Source organism: Solanum dulcamara, chromosome 9, assembly GCF_947179165.1.
Source record: "Solanum dulcamara chromosome 9, daSolDulc1.2, whole genome shotgun sequence".
Taxonomy (NCBI): Eukaryota; Viridiplantae; Streptophyta; class Magnoliopsida; order Solanales; family Solanaceae; genus Solanum; species Solanum dulcamara.
In genome coordinates, this window is record NC_077245.1 from 10,393,258 (window position 1) to 10,416,390 (window position 23,133).

The 23,133-nt window shown below is 31.3% G+C and overlaps 1 protein-coding gene across 2 annotated transcripts; it reads left to right on the top strand.

Annotated features, from left to right (window-relative positions):
• Window positions 1-15,106: 15,106 nt before the first annotated feature.
• LOC129902331 (uncharacterized) lies at window positions 15,107-23,133 on the top strand. Of its 2 annotated transcripts, none has more exons than XM_055977545.1 (6): window positions 15,107-15,249; window positions 19,309-20,548; window positions 20,644-20,946; window positions 21,513-21,701; window positions 21,853-22,004; window positions 22,424-23,133. In XM_055977545.1, exons 2-6 carry the CDS (start codon window positions 19,342-19,344, stop codon window positions 22,880-22,882), a joined length of 2,310 nt encoding a protein of 769 aa, XP_055833520.1. In that variant the 5' UTR covers window positions 15,107-15,249; window positions 19,309-19,341; the 3' UTR covers window positions 22,883-23,133. The 2 variants fall into 2 exon arrangements, with proteins under 2 accessions (XP_055833520.1, XP_055833519.1); XM_055977544.1 differs by having other exon boundaries at window positions 19,330-20,548.

The window sequence follows — 23,133 nt, forward strand, 5'->3', positions numbered from 1 at the left end:
TGCAGGTTTTGAGTAATGATCAAACAGACTTGACGAGTAGCATAGCCGAGCTTCAGCGGGTTAGTTGGCTCTTTTCCTTTCAGGGGTCGCTAGAGTCTTAGAGATTTGCCTTTTTGCTATTTATAGTTTTTTGAGTAGGTTGGTGCCTGTTGACACCCAATTTTGACCGACCTATAATTATTTTTTCGATTCACTATCTTAATAGATAAGCTTTTTAAAAAAAATTACTTTCTTATATTATATATATATATATATATATATATATATATATATATATATTTATATTATTATTATTTTTTTCACATTATTTAGTATATATTATTCGTGTGTGTGTGTTTTCTTTGTATAAATATTACTTAATTAAGTTTATTGTGAATTTTAGTTAATATGTATGTCATATCTATTTTAGTATATACATAAGTATTTCTTTATAAAATATGTTACTTACTAAGTTTATTTTTGTAATTTTACTTATTCATATTAATATATATACGTATTTTAATAGGTCTTATGTACATATGTATATAAAAGGGTTATTATTTAAGTTTATTATATATATTCTTACTTGTTTATGTTAATATATATTACACCTCTATTTTTAGTACATATTATATACATGTGGTATTTATATATATATATATATATATATATATATAGATACATTTGACATCATTCATGACATAAATTGTCCTACATTTAACATCATCCATGACATCAATATATTCCATTAAATTTTCAGATTTTTCTTTATAATTATTTTATTTATTGTTAGGTCTCTCTTTCCCACCAATAAATACCCACCTTATTTCCTCATTTTATTCATCAAGCTTTCTTAAGCATTTCTTCTCTCTATATATACTTCTTCTCAAATATAGTTTTAGTTTTAGTAGTAAGAAAAACAAAATACATTAGAACACAAGAGAGCGCTTTAACAAAAATACTTAATTGCTTTTAAGTTCTTTCTTTTGCCTCTTTGCTACTTCAACTTGTTTGGATCTCGGATATTGCTACCGCTTTTCATCGACATAAAACTCATATTAACCGGTTAGTACTTTCTTTTCCTATTTTATTGTACTGTCTTTACTTTAGATTCTTACATATTATATCTTGTCAAAATAAATACATGAAGTATTCAGGTTAGTTTCCACTTTCCTCAATATATTAGTTTATTATTTTGAAATATGTTCTTGCTTTGTTTGTTTGCTTTGTTGTAGTAAGATTGTATAATCATGATATATCGCTACATATTTGTATATTGCTTGTATTTTGCTTATGCTTTAAGCAGGATTTGAACTTTAAAGTTCAAGACATGAAGAGTTCGCCTGGACCGGAGATCCGAAATTTTATTACTCTACTTCGAATTTTTTATTTGTAATTTATGTTACTTTATTTATTTGCTTCTCTATGCGGTTTTGTAATAATTTTGTAAGTAACTCTCTATATAAATAATGAAAATTGAGGAAAATATACGGGGAGGGGATATACTTGCTACTTGCTTTATTTATTTATTTTTTAGTTTATCATAAATTTATGTGTTTGAATGCATGTGATCTAGTTATACTACTCATTTCCACATGCTTAGGTCCATTTATTCACGATATAAAATTTTATATTTTTTACAAGATGTTTACTTTATATATTAAAAAAATAACAATAAAAATGATCTAAGAATAGTTTGTTAAATATCGTTTATCATCATACATGTTTAAAAAATAATTTGTTTATTTTATATGTGTTATCTTTGTTTATGAAAAATCTCATTTAATAATTACTTTGATGATATTTTCACATTATAACCTGTACTTAAGACTAAAACCATGAATATAGTTTCAAATAATAGCTTTGTCATATTAATTATCTAGACATTATATATGTAGGATCTACTAAATAATTTTGAATGTAGTAATAATCATATTCAAATTTAAATGTCATTTTATGTAGACATTATGTTCATTGGATCTACAATTTTAATTACATCATATTTAAATATTTTAATTAATATTTTTAACATGCTAGTCATTTGAAAATCATGTGCATGAGATTTTATGTTGAATATCATATAGCAAATCATGTCTATAGGACTTAATTAATATTTTAGTATTTTTATAGGAATTAAATTATGCTTATAAGATGTCAAATATTTTCATTATATTGATTTACATAGAAATCATGTCTAATGTAGTGTGTTGTCAATCCATAAATCATACCTATAGTTTTTTTAATAAAATTTAGAAATCATGCCATTAATATCATTTTAGATCTAATTTAAAGCAATAGTTTGTTAATAAGGTCGTTGATTTTATGTTTGTTAGGACGTTGAAAGACTAAATCTTAGTTTACTATCCTTGTTATGTATTTAAAACGTGTCATCTAGTTTAATGTCTTGAACTTCCTTTAAATATACATATGAAAGTAATAATATGCCCAAAATCTTGCCTCGTTTGAGTTAAATTACCAATCCTCATACTATTTGAATAATTGTTAATTAATCAATTTTATATTAGAACATTCTCTTTATTTAAAATCATATTATTCCATATTTATAAACTTTATCCAAGATTTTCAGCAAAGTAGTAAAAAAATGTATTCTAAATATTAGGAAGAACTCACACGAGTTATTGTAGTTATCATGCTTATAGTTTCTGCGCCTTTAATAAATATTTCATCATATTTCTATATTTTAGAAATCATGTTCATAGGTTTAAATAATAATTTCAGCATATCTTTTGATTGTAAATATTTTAAGAACATTGTTTTATGTAGAAATCATACCCATAGATAAAAATTGATTTTGCCGGTTAAAATTATATCCCCTGTAATGTGACGTTATTATGTATAAAAATCATGTCTATAAGATTCTAACAAATATTTATTGTATTATTCCGTTTTGAGGCCATGTCTACATTTTAATAAATTTTCATTTCAGTTAGAAACCATATCTATAGTATTTTAATAAATCTTCAGCATGTTATTAACTAAATCATATTAATAGGATTTATAAACACTATTAGTTAATAGCTAAAATTATCAAGCATGCCTTCTTTATTACAATCGCCTTTGTAATTAACATTGCCTTCATATATTTAAAATAATGAAATTTATTGTCTATCTTATTCAAGTTTTATATTTTACAATATCTACGTCTGATTATATGCACACTCATAATTATTATGACCTTCACAACTTATCTGTGTTTTCAAGCATGCTAATTAATTAATTTAGAGGCTTACTTGAGATTTTATGTGCTAACTGCTTGTCCTATCTGTTTTGTTTGACGATGTGTCTAATTAGGATGCCTATATTTCCTTTGGTCTAAAACTTATCCTAAATAGTACATCCAATGCCTCTTGGATATTAAGTTGGGACGTTAGACACCTTTTAAAGACGTTAGTTTTTATTATTTCTTTTAGATCGCTTTAGGATTATAATAATAAATAAACTTAAGAGGGGTAGGGGTAATTAGGCCTTTCGGAAATGATGGAAGTTGACCCGAGCAGAAAAATGACAAAAACTTTATATATTTTGTCTTCCGATTAATGAGCCGGCGCTGATCCAAAGAAAATAAGAACGTAGATAATTTTATTTCCTGTCGACTTTTAAATGTTTTTGTTTGTATATATATTTGGGGTAGTTTAATATTTTAAAGCTCAATGATTTTTTTTGGCATCCTTAATCTTATTAGAGATTTCACCCAAATTAGATTTACAACATATTACATATTTATATATCTACACTTGCCTATTATCTTATTCATTTTCTTTTATTGTGGCTACAAATAAAGTAATTATTGCTAATACTAGACATTTATTTTACCATAAATTAAGTAAGTTATTTATTCAAATGATTTTAAAATATACATTTGTATTTTTGTATATTTAAGTATATTATTTATTATTTTATTTTTACTATACAATAAATATATTATTATTAAATTTGGTTCATTCATATATAAGACGTATATATATGACATACATTATATTTTCACCATTTTTTTAAATTTAATAAAAACCCTTCTTCTTAATATTTCTAAAACAAACAAAATGAATAAATATCCCTAATCATTTTTCTAAAACTAAATTTAAGGACTATCTTCGGATAGGCTCTGAGGGATGCCTAATACCTTTCCCTCGAGTAACTAAAACCCTTACTTAGAATCTCACAGATTTCGCAAATCAAAACAGAGTTTACATTTACAATGGTTTTCCTAATATTTTCCTTAAAATTAGGTGGCGACTCTAAACAAACAATTTCAAAATCAGAGTCATAGCCATTTTTTATGTTGCAAACTATTTCAATCCCGTTCGAAAATAGGGTGCGACAGTGCCCTGTCCCACCAAGAATTATATTCATAGAGGCTTGTAGACTAGTCAGTTGGGTTGCATAACTACGATGGTGGCCATTTTGGCCTTCTATGTTTATTAGCTGCATCTTTTTAGTCAATTGGGACTTATTGTTGTGTTGGTAGCAGTTAGAAGCTTATTGGCCTAGTTGCATTATATATACATGTTTTTCAGTTATTATATAAAGATCATGGTGACCTTGATGACCCTGCATAGCATTGATGTTTTTTATAAATATCATGGCGGGTTTGATGGCCCAAACAAGACTTATGTGCCACCTGCTTATTGATTTATATGAACTATTGTGAGTAGCTATTTTCTTTCTAGAGTTGTTGATAGGGGCCTTGCAGGTTCAGGACTTATTTTAAGTTGAGATATACTTATTTGTTTTCTTGACTATGTGTGGCTGCCATACTCCTTTAGCAAGTGACTCAGCAAAGTCGGCTTTGGTCAAAGTTTTGACAATAGGTGCCAGTTGCGCTCGTGAGTATCAAAAGAATAAAGGTGTATAAACCCATGTGTCGTATCGCTTACACCGTTAATGATATTAGTTGAAAGAAGGAAACAACACAAAATCAGGCACCTAGGCGCACTGCGTCTTGCATATCCCCCCTCCCTTTTGTGAGTTTTCCCTACCTTTTATTTTAATTTCCCTAGTGAACTGCCTGGAAAAGAAAAGAATGAACTCCTTTAGCAAGTGGCTCAGCAAAGTCGGCTTTGGTCAAAGTTTTGACAATAGGTGCCAGTTGCGCTCCGTGAGTATCAAAAGAATAAAGGTGTATAAACACATGTGCCGTACCGCTTACACCGTTAATGATATTAGTTGAAAGAAAGAAACAACACAAAATCAGGCGCCTAGGCGCACTGCGTCTTGCATATCCCCCCCTCCCTTTTTGTGAGTTTTCCCCTACCTTCTATTTTAATTTCCCTACTGAACTGCCTGGAAAAGAAAAGAATGAACTCTATGAATTATGAAGATTAGAATATGGGGGAACAGAAGATGGAAAAAATAAACCAAAAGAGAAAGAAGAAACGACTAGTTAATCATCTCGTACAAAGCTAAAAAAATGATCTTATTAGGCTATTAATTTAAATTTTAAACGTTACGTAAAATCTAAGTACCTATTTGGACATGTGATATGAAATCAAATTATTATAAAGTTGAAGTTTTGTTTGGACATACAATTTGAATTAAGTTTCCACAAACACGAAAAGTACACAGGTTATGAAAACTCTCAAAAATTTCTCAATTACTGCACAATCTTATCAAATAAACAAACCATAATCCATAAAAATATAATAGAATATCCTAAGGTGTATCATTGATAAGTCACATTTTCATATTTTTAATAAATAATTTTTTATGAGTATAAACTTTCAAATATACATAAGTATCCAAAGGTTTGACCTAGTGGTCAATGAAGTGGTTGAGAGTGAGATTTGAGGTTCAAATTACAGCGGAGGCAAAAAAGGTACTAGGTAATTTTTCTCATATGTCCTCACCTTGGTGGACAGAGTTATTCGGTACCTATTGCTAATGGGAGGTAACATATATCTCGTGGAATTAATCGAGGTGCGTAAAAATTGACTCAAATTTTTTTTAAAAATAAAAAATTATAAGGATCCACAAGTCAACAATAATAGATTAGTAATAAACTAGTTATTCTTTAATATAATTATTTCACATGGTTCAAATAATTTCTTCATGTTGAGCATATGAGTTTGTTTTTTCTTTCTCAAAAATTACAATGACGGGTCTTTTTTTACAAAGTACTAGTATAAACTTAGAGGTTAACTTTTACATTTAAAAAAATTGAAATTATGATTTGAAATTTCAAATAATATTTTTGGGGGAAATTTGTGATTTGAAATCATGATCTAAATCGCATGTTCAAATGGTGATTTGAAATTATGATTTCACATTGAATGTCCAAGCGCAAGCTAAAAATTGAAATCGATATGATAGCCCAACAAAACTATTTACAAAATCATTGATCCAATAGCTCGATACTGGTAATACAATAGCATTTTATTGATTCGATTTATCGGTTAGTTTTATTTTGCACATCCCTACTAAAGTAAAGGTTGCAAATTATCCATGAAGACATAATCGTTCAACTTAGGCTTAAGTTTGATTTGGTCTATTTCAATCTAACTCATTTCATTCCAACTCAGCATAACTTCCGCTCAATCCAGGCAAAATTCTTTTAGCTCGTCAAAAATTGAATTGATATGTAACTCAAATTAACCTATGAAAAATGTTGTTAAAATATTTTGGCTTACTTAACCATATAAATTTATACAATATGTTTGTCAAACATATACAGCGAGAGCTTCTGAAATTCATTTTACTATAATTTTTGAAAGTTGCTTTGTACCCTTATGTCACGACCCAAGCCTAGGGCCTAGACGTGACATGGCGAATGAGGAACCCGAAAGTACCTCAAACAAGCCTCTTAGCATTCTTTTAGCCTTTCATAGGTAATGATGATAAATAGACAAGCGGAAATCATAATAATAAATCTTCAACTTACATATGTCCAACAATACCTCTAACTATTAGATTTAATGGGACTAAGACAAGTTCCTAGCTCACCCTCAATCATAATAGAAGAAATGCCATAATAAAATATCTTAACATATCATAAGCTAGAAAGATAAAGGAGTATTGTTCCCGGAACATGGGAACTCACCAAAAGTAGTCTTCAATAGAATATCAACTAGCCACGTGGAGGAGAACGAGGAGGAGCACCGATCCCTACATGGTGATATCATGTAGGCAAAAAAGTATGCGTTAGTACTTTGAATGTACTAAGTATGTAAGGATGCATGAACATTGAGAAAATATTATAACATTTATGTAATATGGAACATAATGTAATACATGCATAATAAATCATATGGATATCCTTTAAAACATTCATTTTGTGGGAATCTAACCATAACCGACATTTAAGACCATGCGAGCTATTACATGGAATCCAACATAACCCCCTACGTTGGCCGGGGAGACTACTTGCCAGGTAGAACTCCGTCAATTTCATTCTTTTCTTTAACTTTAACTTTAAGGGCTATTTATGGATCCATTAGCCTAAGCCTACAAGGGCTCCTATGTTGACACATAGTTAATGAGACAAGGGGTTGCTACTAGGATTCCCTTACCGAATCCCACCTCAATGCCTCATTCGGTGCTAAGTCAATCCCACGGAATAGTTTAATACTTCAAAATATTCATAGCATATAACTTGAGAATTCAAACATCATATTCGGTAGAATAGCTCATTAAAACATTTGATAATTCAAATATGCAAGAATTGTCCTTATTGCATAAAGAATCCATCATTCATATTATTTCATCATTCTTTCATTTCATAAGACTCCCTTTTTGATCATAGATATTGCTTTTATAAATATTTATTTGGAGTCAAAGCTTTCAAGTCAAACTTTATTAAAAACATAGTAAAACTAGGTGGGTTCAAATCACTTCAACTTGCAAATATGTATGTAAATAAATATTCATAAATACTTTGAAATCCATTAATTAAAAATCATGCTTTAGACAACCCACCATGAATTTCAAGAACCTTTAAAAATATAAATAAATAAATTACTTGCAATCCATCAATTCATACATATAAAATTATGTTGTATCAAAATAGATCAATAATCATTAGTTTAACCATGATTCATACTATTAAGTAAAAAAAAAATTACCATAACAAAAATATTACTTGAAATCAAGAGACTTAATTGAAAGAGTTTTTGGACTACATGGGTGGAAGAACCCATGGATAAACACCCACATAACTTAGAGTAGAGCTTAAAGAAAATAAACATAATTTATCATATAATCAAAATAATTTAGGCATGAGAGTGGAAGGAATACTCTCATTGAAGCCTTACATACCTGGAAACCGAAGCTTTAGTTGGTACCGGAAGACTTAATGACCACTCTTGAGTCCTAGCTTTTCTCCTTGCCGGAACGTTTTGTGTACTACCCGGAATATATGAATTACCGGAATAGTATTTCTTCACTACTAAGAACTAAAACTATATTTGAGAATGTGTAAAGAAGTGTATAGAGAGAAGATTTGCTTGAGAAAGCTTGATGAATAAAATGAGGAAATAAGGTGGGTATTTATAGGTGGGAAAGAGGACCTAACAATTAATAAAATAATTATAAATAAAAATCTGAAAATTTAGTGGAATATATTGATGTCATGGATGATATTAAATGGAGGACAATTTATGTCATGAGTGATGTCAAATGTATCTAGATCTTTCTATGGTAGGTGAAATAAGTTATCTTTGACATAATACTCTTTTGGGGAGCTATGTTTGAATAAGATAAATTCCTTATTAGGATTTGGTGTCTTCATAAGAATTGTAGATATGGAAGTCTAGTTTCATATCGTTCAAGAATCAACCAATTTGGATAAACCTACAGTGAGATATGATTTTTCTTCTATAAACACTCATTTCCGTCACAGCATCCTACCTTACAAAGATTAATTTATTTGACCTACTTAACCTCCGAATCTTAAAATATGGTATTCATAAAAGTTGTAGGTAATGATCTTGTGGTTACTCAGAAATTTGAATCACTGAATTTGGATATTCCTATAAAAAGTTATGACCAAAATACAGAGTTTGTATCATGTTTAGGCAAAACTTGAAACATCGTATACAACATTTTTAGGGGATATTACACCTTAATACAATAATTTGTTCTATATTAGTGATATAATGATTCACTCTGATACATCACTTTACTTTGTACTTGTTCTATGTTGTATCACTAATACATAGTGAATTGTTGGATCACAAATACAAAACGATTCTAAAAAAACTCTTGATATGTTTCGTAATTATTCAACCTATAGCTATGGGCTGATCAATAACCAACTCATTTATTAACTCAACATATTTTAACCCATCAAAAATTAGCTCAATCCACTCATTTGACACCTCTAACAATTAAACAAGTTGTATTTGTTGTTCTTTCTTCTTTGGTTTGCATTACGGGAAGGAATAGTAAAATATCGAGGAATAATCAAATCGTTGCATACTTGGGGCTTATTTGGTACTATTAATAAGAAATAATTAATTTCGAATTTAATTTTTTTATGAGTTTATCTCCTATTCGATTGAGTTTAATTTTTTGATGAGTATGTTTTCAGTAAATATAAAATAAAATGTGAGTCAATTGAATTAGACTAAACAATTGAATTCTCCAACTAGTTATTCCTAAATAAATTTGGATGATTAATATGGATGATATCGGCCACTTTATATTAAAGTAGGTTACTTAGCTTTGTGGAAAGTTCTATCATCGATAATCACAAATATTTGAGAGATGGTCTGATTTTAACCTTATTCATATATATAATATAATGGAATAGAATATTTTATTTCTTTTTATCGAGAACATGTATACAAAATAAATTAAATCTTACGTATCGAAGCGAACTCAATCATTGTGTTACTTGTTACTCTCATATATTATTTGGAAATCACGAGATTAATAAAAAGTTGACAATTTAGTTTATTTTTTTAAACACAATGGTTTTTTTGTACATGTGCCCATGTTGCCCGATTGTGGTCAAATTTTAAAGGGAAAATTACATGACTAAGTTAACATATAAGGGTTAATTATGATATATAACTATTGTTTATAAAATAATTATAAAGAAGGATTACCGTTTTTATTTTTGGATATTAAGGTTGGTCCCACGTTTGATTTGTATCCAAATCAATGTGAGTTATTTCTTTCAACTTTTTATACAAATCAAATCAATGTTTTCTCTCCCCTCAAACCCTCTAATTAAGCCCATAAACCCCTTCGTCTCCCTATAAATCTCTCAACCACATCAACTACAAAATTTTATTTTTTTGCGTTTCCCTCCCAACCTTGCAGATTCCTTTCTAGGTAAATATCAAATCTCTTTTATTTTTGAATTTTGTATATATATTTTTTATTTCTTTCCATTTCCTCGTATTTTACCATTTAGAATTTTTAATATCTCAATAAATTCAGTGTTTTTCATTCAAATTCATGGATGAACAATCTCCTTTAGTGCGGATTACTAGTGGTATATATTTGCATGCACCAAATTTTGTTCAGCATCCATCATATTCTTTGGGTCTAATTCAAGATTTTGGAGTAATTGCAGGGTCTATTACTAAAGCTCTCCATAGCTGAAAATAGTATAGAGCAAGAGATTAGGTCTAAATTTCACAATGACCCCACATTAACAAAGAAATAATTCAGAAAATGAAATTAAAAGTTTCAGAAAAAAATAGGAGAAGAAAAGAAGTCTGGAATCTGAATTGTTGGTTTCCAACAAAAAAAGAAAAACAAAAGAATCATCTTCTAGTAAAAATGACTCCAATCACATGGTGAAGGTGATGATGCTTCAAGTGAGGATCACGGAGGTGGAGATAATGAGGTATTTCTATTTTTTATATATTTTTTATTTGTATATGTATAAATAATTTCAGTTATTCTTTGTATATTTTTTTTATTTAGGTTGTATTATACATTATTTGTATAATTTTTAATAATTTTGGGAATATGAACATGTACCAAACAATATTTATACAAAATGATAATTTTAGCTATACTAATCAAACAGTTGTGTAATTATACATCTAAATACTTTAGGTTGTTTGTATATGAATACTTATTGGGTTTGCTTTATGACAACTTTGTATATATTCTACATCAGTTACATTTTTTCATTAGGAAATATTTGTGTATGTTTTTCTATTATTTGGACAATATTTATACAAAAATAGTAATTATAGTTATACGGTTCAAACGGTTGTATAATTATACATCTAAATAATTTAGGTTGTTTGTATACGAGTTTTTTATTGGGTTACCGTTCCATTATGATTTTTTTTTGTATATATTCTATATCAATTACAATCATATAAGCTGAATCAATTGTATAAGACTATCTATTATTCTTATACATATAATATAATTACATATATTATTCTGCACAATTTATATTAATATTTTGTATCCACATTTACCTTAAACGTTGTTTGATTATTTTAAGTAGTCCAATTCATGATCAAAGAAGGTCCAAGGGAGGTAACACTTATGCAATGTTATACAAATATTGATGTATTGGATAATATGGCCAAATATTTGTCAGAAGATCACTTCAGACGCTTTTGCGAAATAGAATGCTTTGCTCATATGACTGCAATGCATCATTGTACTGTCCAAGCATAGATATTTAGGTGTTTCATGCAACTTGAGTTGGAGGACAGTTCAAAAGATGAGTATTTGATTCATGTAATTGACACAACATTACGCTTCACCCGAGTTTTCACTCATATCCGGGTTGAAGTAATGAAGACTTGTCAGAATTTGAATATACAATTCTTCATATGTTGAGTGCTTCTTAAACACACACCCCTCCATAGTGCAATCGACATAACACATTTCATCACTCCACCTCCCCAAATACATCACCAAAATTGTTATCGCAGACATTGTTGTTTAAATTCAAAAATAAAGTTACAAAAGTAATTATAATTATACAAATTATTAATTCTACAAATCATTAAGTAAGTTATTCAATTACTCATAATTCAAGTTGAAAAATTTATTCACCGGATTGAATTTCCAATGTAGAATATACAGATAAATAAATAAAAAATTTTGTTTTAAAAAAATGACTGTCTTATTCATATACATCTAACCATTGTATAAATCACGACTTTAATCAACAAAATCATGAAATACAAATGATAAAAAAACATAAATTAATAATTACCATTTCGAGTATGTGTTTCTTGTAAAAGAAGTCAATTTTGTTAAATAATTCTAATCAATCTTAATATACATCAATTAAGGGATCCTTTCCTTTTTTTAAAATCGAAAAATCAGTTATCAAATTTAAATGCATTTAACATCCAATTTGTATAATGCATTAATTCAGGAAAAAAACTAATATACAAAACAAATAATTAATCAGCTATTAAAACTATAGTTATAAGTGGTAAATAGGCAAACTCTAGCTAAGAAAAATCTAAGCTATTTATGAAAAATTCTCAATTTTAAAATGTGATGGTCCAAATCAAGTAGTCAAGAGGCATAAAATCCTCTTGATCCAAGTTCAAGGTTGATGTTTGATGTTAACAAATGTTGTGGACAGTTTTAAAATCCCAAAGAGAATTTTGAAGGAAAAAAAACCCATCAACCCTATGAATTGACTAATTAATGTTGAGAAATGAAGATAACTTATATTTTTTCTTGTTTCAATCTAAGTGTCTTATTTTTTTAGTTTGTTAAAAAGAATACCTTCTTTTATATTTGATAACTCTTTTATCTATAAAATCTTGTATGATACTTTAACATCACAATATTAAGATGACTCTTTGATACACTATACAAATTTTCAAATTAAAATTACAAAATTCAAAAAATATTATACATCATCCTACCTAATCAAAATAAAATACGTACAAAATTATAAGAAGGAAGCAGTATTTGTTTCCTATACCATGATATCACAGTGTCAAGAGATATAAACATTGAATATCATAGGTGGTGGAGTTTATTTAAATTATAGATGATAAATCTCAATTAAATCATACACGTTCATTCTTTTCGACTTTTTTGGTGATCAAATGTCCTCCTCCAAATTGAGTTATTTGCACTTTTGTTTCTATTTTGTTCTGATATTTAATTTTATATTTATTATAATAAATTAATCTTTTTATGGGATATAAATATATATTTTGTATTATAATATTTAACGAGTTATGTTCGAACAAGACTTTAGTTTCTAGAATTTAGCCCACTAAATATAAATTTGATTGCTAAAAGCTAAAAAAAATAAAGACCAACTCATTTATAAGATAAAAATTAAAAATTAACTCATTTATAAGGCAAAATATGCAATTTTATGCTCAAATTCTATCGAAGTATTGAAAATGAAAATACAATGGAGTGGACTTACGATACAACGAGTCAAATATCGGAGAAAGGCTAAAAATATTAGGCGGAATGACCTGGAAGACCCTTATACTTGATTCGGATTGTCAACTAGACCCTTCTACTCGCGACTTTGTCAACTGAACACTCAAACTCAATGAAACACAATATTTTAAACCCCTCTGACCGTTGACCATGCCTATGTGGCAACTTATTAGTCGAGTTGGAAGAGATGCGTGTTTTCACACATTAAAAGGAGCGTAAACAGAAAATATTTAGACTAAAACCAATTAAAAGAAAAAGAAAACAAATAAAAAGATAAATATAAAATTTGTCATCTCTATCTTCTTTTTCCCAATTACTTTTCTCTTTTAACACCACTACTATTATTACCCCACCCAATTTTCATTTCTCTCTCTTTCTCCCTTTCCCCATTTTCATAATCTTCAGTATGTTAACAAAACAAAATTAGAATTCCTTTTATAGAGATAATTGCTTCAGTCTTTGTGAGATAAAAATGTATGGAGAGAAGCTATTGGGTAATGGAGAGGGGTAAATTACAGGCGGCGAGGTGACACAGATCTGATTATTTTGGAGAGTGAAGAATAATTGTTGTATGTCTTTGTGAAATTAGGTGGAATGTATGCATATATTAGAACATATAAATATATTTTAGTGTGGTTCATGGCATTAATGGAGGAAATGGGTTCACAATTGTTCAAGTGGTATGAATTTTGTTATTGAGTTAACAGTTATTTAATAATTTTATAAAAAATCGATTCAGTATTGACTTTTTAATATTGGATTATTGGTAAAGCAATAACCCATTAAAACTATAACAATTTACTATTTTAATTTTTACTCGAATGTAAATATTAAAGTATCAAACAAAAAAATATTAATATAATTACTATATCAGATTATCAGTATCCTACATAATTCACACTTCACACTACTTCACAGTTCATATTGTATTTATCCTTTATGCGTTAGTTTTAGGTTCACAGTGTCAAAATTTAAAGAACTAAGAACGGCGGCGACTACGGTTTGCAACGATAATGGCAAAGGTTAGGCGATGGTTAGGGTTGTGAATTATGAGTTTTCACAACAAGAACGTTTGATTTACTTGTTTCGTTGTATGTCTGTATCTCGACGAATTGTTGGAGAAGTCGTACATTTGTTTTGAAAGCATTTTCTTATTGATTAAATCAAAAATTGAATCGTTAAAAACCAAAAATTGATAAATCAAAAATCGATAACAAATATCTTATTGATTTAGTTATCGGTTTAGCGTATTAAAAATCGAAAATCGATAAACCGAATCGACAATACTTAAAATCGAAAGTATTACGTTTTAGACCAAGACTGTTAAATGTATACTTAAGGTACTATTTTGAACCACTATCAAACAAAAGGGACCATTTTTGTCATTTTCTCTAAGTTTGGTCAATTTAGAGCCTGTTTGGATTGATTTAAAAGTTAATCAATTTTAAAGTTATTTTTAGTTTATGAGAGTGTTTGACAAATTTAAAAATAATTTTAAATAAGTTAAAAATTAAAAGTAGGACTCTTCCTGCCTTTTATTTGTTAAGTTATAAGTCATTAAAATTTGATTTTTTATTTTTTGACTTAAAAGTTATTTTTTTTCCGGCTAATCCAAACGGGCTTTTATCTATTTGCCCAGATTGTTTTTTCAGTTCAAGTTTATTTAGTTACAGTTTTGTCCGGTATAATTCTTAATTTCCTTCATTTTAGTCCAGTGTCAAATTGACAGAATTTGTTATGACTTTTGTCTTGTAGCTAGCTGAGCTCACGTAAAAAGGAATGAATTGGCATTCTTTTCTGCTTTGATGAATGAAAAACCCTAATGAGAAGCTTCTTCATTTTCGACTGAAAAACACTCTTCTTCTGTTGCGGAATTAGGGTTTTCATCATCGACTGAAGAAACTCAATGTAAGTTTTCCTTTAATTAATTAATTATCTGATTTCGTATTTGCAATTTTGCTAGAAGAAAAAGTTGGAAGGAACTGTTTCCTTCGCATTTTGTTCATTAGTACTAGTAAAACAGGGTCGTCTGCTGTTTTATTATTAGGAGTCGTTCGGTACACAGCCTCTCTGCCTTACGAAAAGTAGAGGTAAGGTTTGCGTAAGTGGTTGTATTCTTTGTTGTTTAGCTCTATTTTCTAATTGATTTAACTTCCAGAAAGATGGTTGTGTGTTATGTTGGATTTCATTGCTTGAGTGTATTTATTCAGTAAATAGTAATGCTAATCCACTGATTAAGCATTATAATGTTTTTCCTTTCTACTTAATTCTAGATATTTGGTTATCAAGAAAGCACTGTAGATTGATAGATCTTGTAAATAGAACTATAAAGGTAGAGATATCCAAGTCAAAGGTAATGTTTATATATGAGGATTACAGCATAAGATTATTTTGGAAAATGCTGGATGATTAACATACAGTCACATACAACAAATAAGTCACAATAGAAAATGATTAGAAGAAAAAATAAGAAATTAACATGTCACATAAGGCAAAACCTTACTACTACTGTGGTTCCACTTTGTTTGGCATGGTTCAGAGTACCGAGGTCAAAGTACTTAATTTTCAGTATGAATTTCGGACAGAGACTCTTGAAGTTCTTGAAAATAAAGTTCGCATATTTTAAAACTACAAAAAAGTATTATAAGTCAAAATAGTTAATAACTCAATATATTTAAGAAAAACTTGGTCAAAGAAGAACATCGTTGACTCTCCAAATAGGAAATGTGCAAAGCAAAGTGGAATGAAGGGAGTAGCTTCTATATTTTTCTTGATGTTAGGTTCACATACCCTCCCCAGACTCCACTTAGTGGGATTTCACTGGTATGTTGTTGTTGTTGTTGGTTCACATACATTAGGTTCAATGTTTGCTAGGTGACTTTTGCCCTTAACCAAAAATAACTTATTTGCAAGCACATTGGCACTTTTATGCATGCCAAGTTTATATATTTTTTTTTATCACAAGGAAAATCCGCAGCCGCTACTCTTTGGGTGCGCATAGGGTAAAACGCCCGTTCCTATGCAATAGCTCGCAAACCACACAGGAAAGGTAACCTGCACTAGGCAAGCCCGATGCGACAAGCTCGACCTAGAAGGCAAATCCCTTGCTTTCGCTGGCAAGGAGTTTTGAATTTGAGACCTCCAACATGGAAGTTTCAAGCCCAAACCACTGGGCCACCTCGAAGGGTCCCAAGTTCATATTTCATCACACAAGGTGGTGGTCCTCCTTTTGTATTAGAATGGAAAGATAAATGTAAATTTATGGAAAGATAAATGTAAATCTAAATAGTGGTTGAGGGGGATCGTCATCTGAGTGGGTAAGTTTAAGGTGTAGAAGTATTAGGAAGACAGAATAGAATAGATATGCCCAACATTGTCCAACATGAAAGTTGTCTTTACAGAGGAGTCAAAACCAGATCTTTGAAGGTTGTTGCATTTATACCTGCTTTTCAATATGCCTGGAAGATGGTGTTTAGAATTTGTTGATTTAAGCTATTTTTTAAACTGTGATATGGTACATAAATAGTGATTGAAATGAATAATATCCAACTAGCTTACGGGTTTGTCATCAGTCATCTGTATAGCGTTTGCATGTTTGTGTGTTCATATTACTTAATATTGTTTGAGGTTATAACATTGTTCAAGAATCAAATATTTTTGTATGGTTGATATAGGTCTATGGGACTTGAGATATATGAGCTAGTTTTGGCTAATCTCACATGAGCTTATCAAATGTGAAATTTATGAAAAGAACTCTTAAGGGATTAGGACATGTAAGAAAGAGTACATCAACGTTGTCATTAAATGTGTTGTAGCAACCATTGTGCTTATCCAATGTAAACTCTATGAAAAGAACTCTTAGGGACCGCTTGGACATGCAATATGAAATTATGATATGAAATCATAATGTTATGAAATTGAAGTTTTGTTTCGACATGCAATTTGGATTTCTTAAGTTGTACTTTTTACCCATAAACACGAAAATTCCACAAGTTGTGAAAACTATCAAAATTTCCCAATTTTTATAAAATATTACCAAATGAGCCGACCATAGTTTATAAACAAGATATTGGAAGATCATAAGGTGACGCATTGATATATCACATATCTCCACGTTCTTTTTATAAATAAATGTCTGCAATCACAAAATTTCAAATACACCTAATTTTATAAAGATCCACTAGGCAATAATAGTAGTAATTAGTTATTCTTTTCCATGGTACAAACAATCTTTTCACACCGAGAATGTATCTTTTTTTTTTTGTAAAATTCAAAATGACGGGTCTTCTTTTGTTTTTTACAAAATATAAACTTATGAGTTAGGTTTTATATTTTGAAAAAATTTAAATCATGGTTTGGAATCTTAAATCATGCTTTTTGGAGAATTTGGGATTTGAAATCATGGTTCCAAATCGCATGTACAAAGGCTGATTTGAGATCATGACTTCATATCGCATGTCCAAACACAAACTTAATCGGATTGAGACATATTCTAAAGAGTACATTAGCGTTTTTCTTAAATGTGTTGTGTCTTCCATTATGGAAGAGGAGGTGCATGTTAGGAAGTAAGTGCATAGCACAAATTTGTGGAATCCGGAATGTGGGACTGATGAATAGGAAGAGAGTTATGGACAATCCTTTGTGATAGATAGATTCTTGAATAAGTTGTGGTTGATATTTCGGAGGGATGTTAATCTATAGAAGAACTGGTATAAGGTGGGGAATGAAAACTTACAACTGTAAAACCTTTTAGAGAAATTACCAAAGCTTTTTCTCTATTGGCTATTTGGCTGCACTATGCATTTTTACCAATAATGAGGTTCATGGTTTAAGGAGGAAAAGGGGATCTAGAGTAGTTATGTTGGAATCCCTTTTCATTTGTGATGCACGGAAAATTTTCCATCATCCATGGATTTGTTAAGATGAAGATGGTTGTGCTGCCTAGCAGCTAATATTTTGGAGCTATGTAATTGAAGAGGTGTTTTGTTTTTGTACCTGATTCATAGCATATAAAACACAAAGACACCAAGAAAAGTTGCATTTCACTTTATATATAGTATGTGAACCGACTTTTACATTTGAAAATTTGAGAGGAGAATGATGAGGTGGTATTCATGTGCAAAAGTATGAGGAAGATCCGAATCATTCTCTGTTGCATTTAGAGTTGCCTTACAGTTATGGTCACTAGCATTTTGCGTTAAATAGAATAGAGGCAGAGCTAGGGCCATAAGCAATTGCAGAGCTGAAGATGCAGAAGAGCGGCAAGGTGAGGAACTAAGCATTGAGTAACTGAATTGCCTTTTTTAAATACCAGAAAATGAGAGGAGTTTAAGATTGTACTTTTGGGTTAAAAAGAGTATGCTTTTTCCTATTAAGAGTTGGCAGGACAACATAGTTGAATGTTGTGGAGCAGTGAACTATATTCTATTAGGTCCCTTTTGGCCATATGTTGTATTTCTTTGTTTGCAATTACTGAATTTCAGTGTTTGCAAATAATGGGTTGGCCTGTTGGTATTTGAAGTTTTGGTAAAATATTGAAAAACTTGTTGAAGAGTTTTTTCAAGTGAAATAATGTTTTCCACTAACTCAATAATTTTTACTCCGAATGAAATTCATGTCCAAACAACTTAAACTTTCAAATCCTTTTTTCCAATTTCAACATCAGATACTCGTTTCAATTTTAACCAATTATTGTCCAAACACCTATTAAAGAGTTTTAAAACCGGTTTGGTGTGCAATATATGAATATATTTTGATTTAAAAAGAACACACCATGAGGGAAGTCTTGTCCATTATCTGAAACCTGTCATGTATAGTTTAAATTTCGATAGTGAGAACTGTACTCATCTTTGCTAAAGGAAAAAAAAAGTAAAAGATCTGCATAGAAGTATTTTGTCTTTTTCTAGATTTTGAGCTCCATTCAGATCTCTTTTTCTTCTGGTTTCTATATATCTATCTGACTATCAGGTTTGTCAAACCGGTTTTCAGTTGGTGGCTAAGATGTCGGACTATCCCGTGCTTGATGATCTTCCCATTAATAAATGGAAGGTACCAGCATTAAGGGAAGAACTTAAGCGGAGGAACTTAATGACAAAAGGTTTGAAGGATGATCTTGTTAAGAGATTAAATAATGCTATCCGCAAAGAAAGAGGAGAACCTGAGGTTGAAGAGAGTACTGAAATAAATCCCGATGTTCTTGACTGGACTAATAAAAGTATGGGGCAATCCCAAAATGAAGTTACTAAGGGTTCTGATCGTGATACTGATCCTGCCAATGCCACCAAAGTCTTTGATGAGGTTGCAACTGGGGGTACTGATGACATTTCTGGAGAAAGAAAACATTCAGAGGCTTCTGTTGGTAGCACTAGTGTTATAAATGAGATTGTGTCTACTGATCAATTTGTTGGAGTCAAAATTGATAAGAAACACAAGGTTATCAATTCTTCTCAGAATAATGATGTTGTTGATGAGGTATCCGGAGTTAGGTATGTTGCTATTCAGAGCAGTAGCACTGGACAGGACATTGAGGATATGAAAATTTCATCTTCTGAGGGAATGCTTGAGGATAACCTTAGGAGACAAGAAAATGATGCCGAGGTAACTCCAGTAACATCCACGGAAGCCTTGGGAAACAATAGCATTAATTTGGAGAATGAGGGTCTGAAACTCTCAGGCATGGATGCTGAGTATGATAGGTTCAATCCAAACACTCAGGTATATGAGGTCAACCCTGATTTAGGGTCTCAAGTAAAATCTGACGCATTTTCTACTGATACTTTGCCCATTAATGAAAATAATGATTTGAATGATAATTTGAATGCTGACAATGTTAAAATAGTAACTGAAGTTGTTAGGCAAGAGATGGAATCATCCAGCAAAGATCTCTCAGATGTTGGTAGCATTCATCCATTGAATGATCAGATGCCACATGAGATGCAGGGTCATGTTGGAGAAACTGATGATGACAAATCTTCGGAGGTGAATTTTAGCATGAAAAATGCCAGTGCAGATCAGGTTTCTGTTGCTGTTACCAAGGTAGAGCATGGTTTAGAAAGTAACCCATCGAATAATAGTGGGCAAAAAGATGTACAGTTTGAAAAAGCTAGAACTTTAGCTGATGTTATAGACCCTAGTTTGTCACCCAAGAAAGTTGAGTTATCTGCTGAAGATAAACATTGTATTGTTGCTTCCAGTGATGATAGAAAAGGTATGTAAACACCCCCTTCCAATAAAAATGACTGTTCTCTTCCTTCCTAAGGCTGGTTCTTCCAGATCTTATGTGTGTTGTGTCTGTGCATGCAGTTTTGAGCAGGATATCTGGGGTAGTGGATGGTCAGAATATGGAAAAGATAAACTTGGATCAATCTTCAGCTGATGATTCCATGGAGGAGGATGTAATAGAGACAAAGCATGTGGGTTTTGATCAGATTTCTAAGAAGAATGATAAGACCGAAGAACCTATTACGGGAATGACAGAAGAGCCCAAAGTTCTACGAAATGATTCTTCTGATGCAATGCAGCAAGGCAATCCTTCTGAGAAGGTTGACTCTCCTCAAGAAACTAAAGATAGGTATCCTGAATTGTCAGAGAAGAGAAAGTTTCAAGGTACTCATGTCCTTAATTCTCTCTCTTCCCTCCCTTGATCTTGAAAACTTCTCCACTTTACCTCCTGTTCTGCATTTATTGATAACATTTTCTTTTTAGTGTTACTATTCTATTTATATTTTAGAGTTGTTGCTTATGTATTCTTTTAATTGATTTGATGAAGCTCTAAATAGTAAAACTTCTATGTATTTTTTAGATGTTAAAACCTGGATTTTAAGTTAGTTCGTTTATTGGTTTGTTCAATTATGAAGGCTAAATCTTCTGATTGACCCACATGTTTTATGGTGTTATGATCTAGAAATTGCCACACAATTTCCCAAGATTCCTTTGTGAAAGTTAAAGCTCACAACTGGTTTGCAGCTAAAGGTGGGCTTATTAGCGTGTTAGTGTATTGAAATTTCTTACACCAATGACGGATATTGGATTCTTCTTGCAATGTTGGATATGAATACATTCACTCTGGATAATTTTAGCGATAATGGGAATCAACAAAAATGATCTATTCTTTTCTTGTTCTATAATTCGGTTTTGTTAGAATTTTTGGCTTGGTGGTGGATTATTTGTAGATGAAGTTGGAGGCGGGAGTAAAGAGCCTGCAAAAAGGCAGCGCAGATGGAACACTGAGATTTCGAGGACTGAGCCACAAAATTCAAGTATTGCGTTATCAGAGAACTTGGTTCAGACAAACCTTGTCAAGCCTATCCTTGGCAGGACTGACTCTACAGTTAGTGAGGATGCACCCAAGGAGCGCCTTGGTGAGTATTTGTTTTATTGGTAAATTGCATGAGTTTCAGATGCAACAATAGCGGCATTAGAATATTTGGTTTCTTTGTTCTGATAATATTTTAGTACCAAAGTCTTCCAAAACAGCCACTAATTGGTTTCTTTGTCCTGGTAATATTCCAGTACCAAAGTCTTCCAAAACAGCCACTAATTCTCTCAAAATTGAGAACTTCTTGCGGCCCTTTACGCTGAAAGCTGTGCAAGAGCTCCTTGCAAGAAATGGTGAAGTCTGCAGTTTCTGGATGGACCAGATAAAGACCCATTGCTATGTCACGGTAGAATCTTGCTCTCTCCTGCTGCATTTCATGCTCCTCTTAGACCATATTGTCATCGAATTTCTCTATTTTAAATTATACTATTTGCAAAAAAGCAATTAGCCTAGTTGGCTGGCTACTCTTAGGAAAGGACAGGGTTGGGGACAGTTGTCATGGGGGTGGGCATGATTTGAAACCTTGATACTGCGCCAGTTGGCCTAAGTCTTCCTTTTTTTTCAAAAAAAAAGTCCCTCTGGTCGATTTATCATAATGTAGCATGTGAATGTGCACCATTGCCCTTCAGAGGTGCATACCCAAATATCAATGACTTTTGCATGCCTTGGCTACTTGGCAATGCTGTCGAACTTGTTAGAAAAGTGTGTAACTTTGCTTCCTTAGTGGCTCAGGTTACTAAATTGATGAATATTTTCTCTCAACAGTATTCTTCGGTAGAGGAAGCCATAGAGACCCGAAATGCTGTTTACAACCTCCAATGGCCACCAAAAGGAGGTCGTCTCCTGGTAGCAGATTTTGTGGATCCCCAGCAGGTGCAAGCCAAGATAGATGGACGGGAGCCTGCTACTCCAGCGACAAATCTCAGCCCTGCAGTGCCTCCAGCTTCATTCTCTGTTCAAGCACCACCTGGTCGGCAGCAGGGTCGCAAACAACAGGTTGAGTCAGAACATCCACTCACGCGCCAGACACCACCTGCTCCTCCTACTGCGCCACCAATAAAAGAGAGACTGGCTCCACCTGTTGCTGTTAAAAATGATCCCCCTCCTATTACTTTGGATGACCTCTTCAGAAAGACCAAAGCCGCTCCCCGAATCTATTATTTACCGCTGACTGATGACGACGTTGCTAAAAAGCTTGCCAGTAGAGGAGATGCTAAGAACTAGAGCTTTAAGTGAACAAGGCATGTTAGATAGATGGATTATGGAGAGGTGTTCTGATGTAATGCTGATAACTGCTAGTTTGTCCTCACAGAGAAGTTGCAGTCTTGAGGCTCAGTGACCTTGCTTTGTTTTCTATTTTCGTTTTGTTAGTGGTTGCTGCAAGGTTGAAGTCTCTACTGTATTTTGCTTTGGGTTGAAGAAACATAACAAAATGTGCAGAGTAATGTGCAGAGGCTGCCTTCTTTCTTCATACA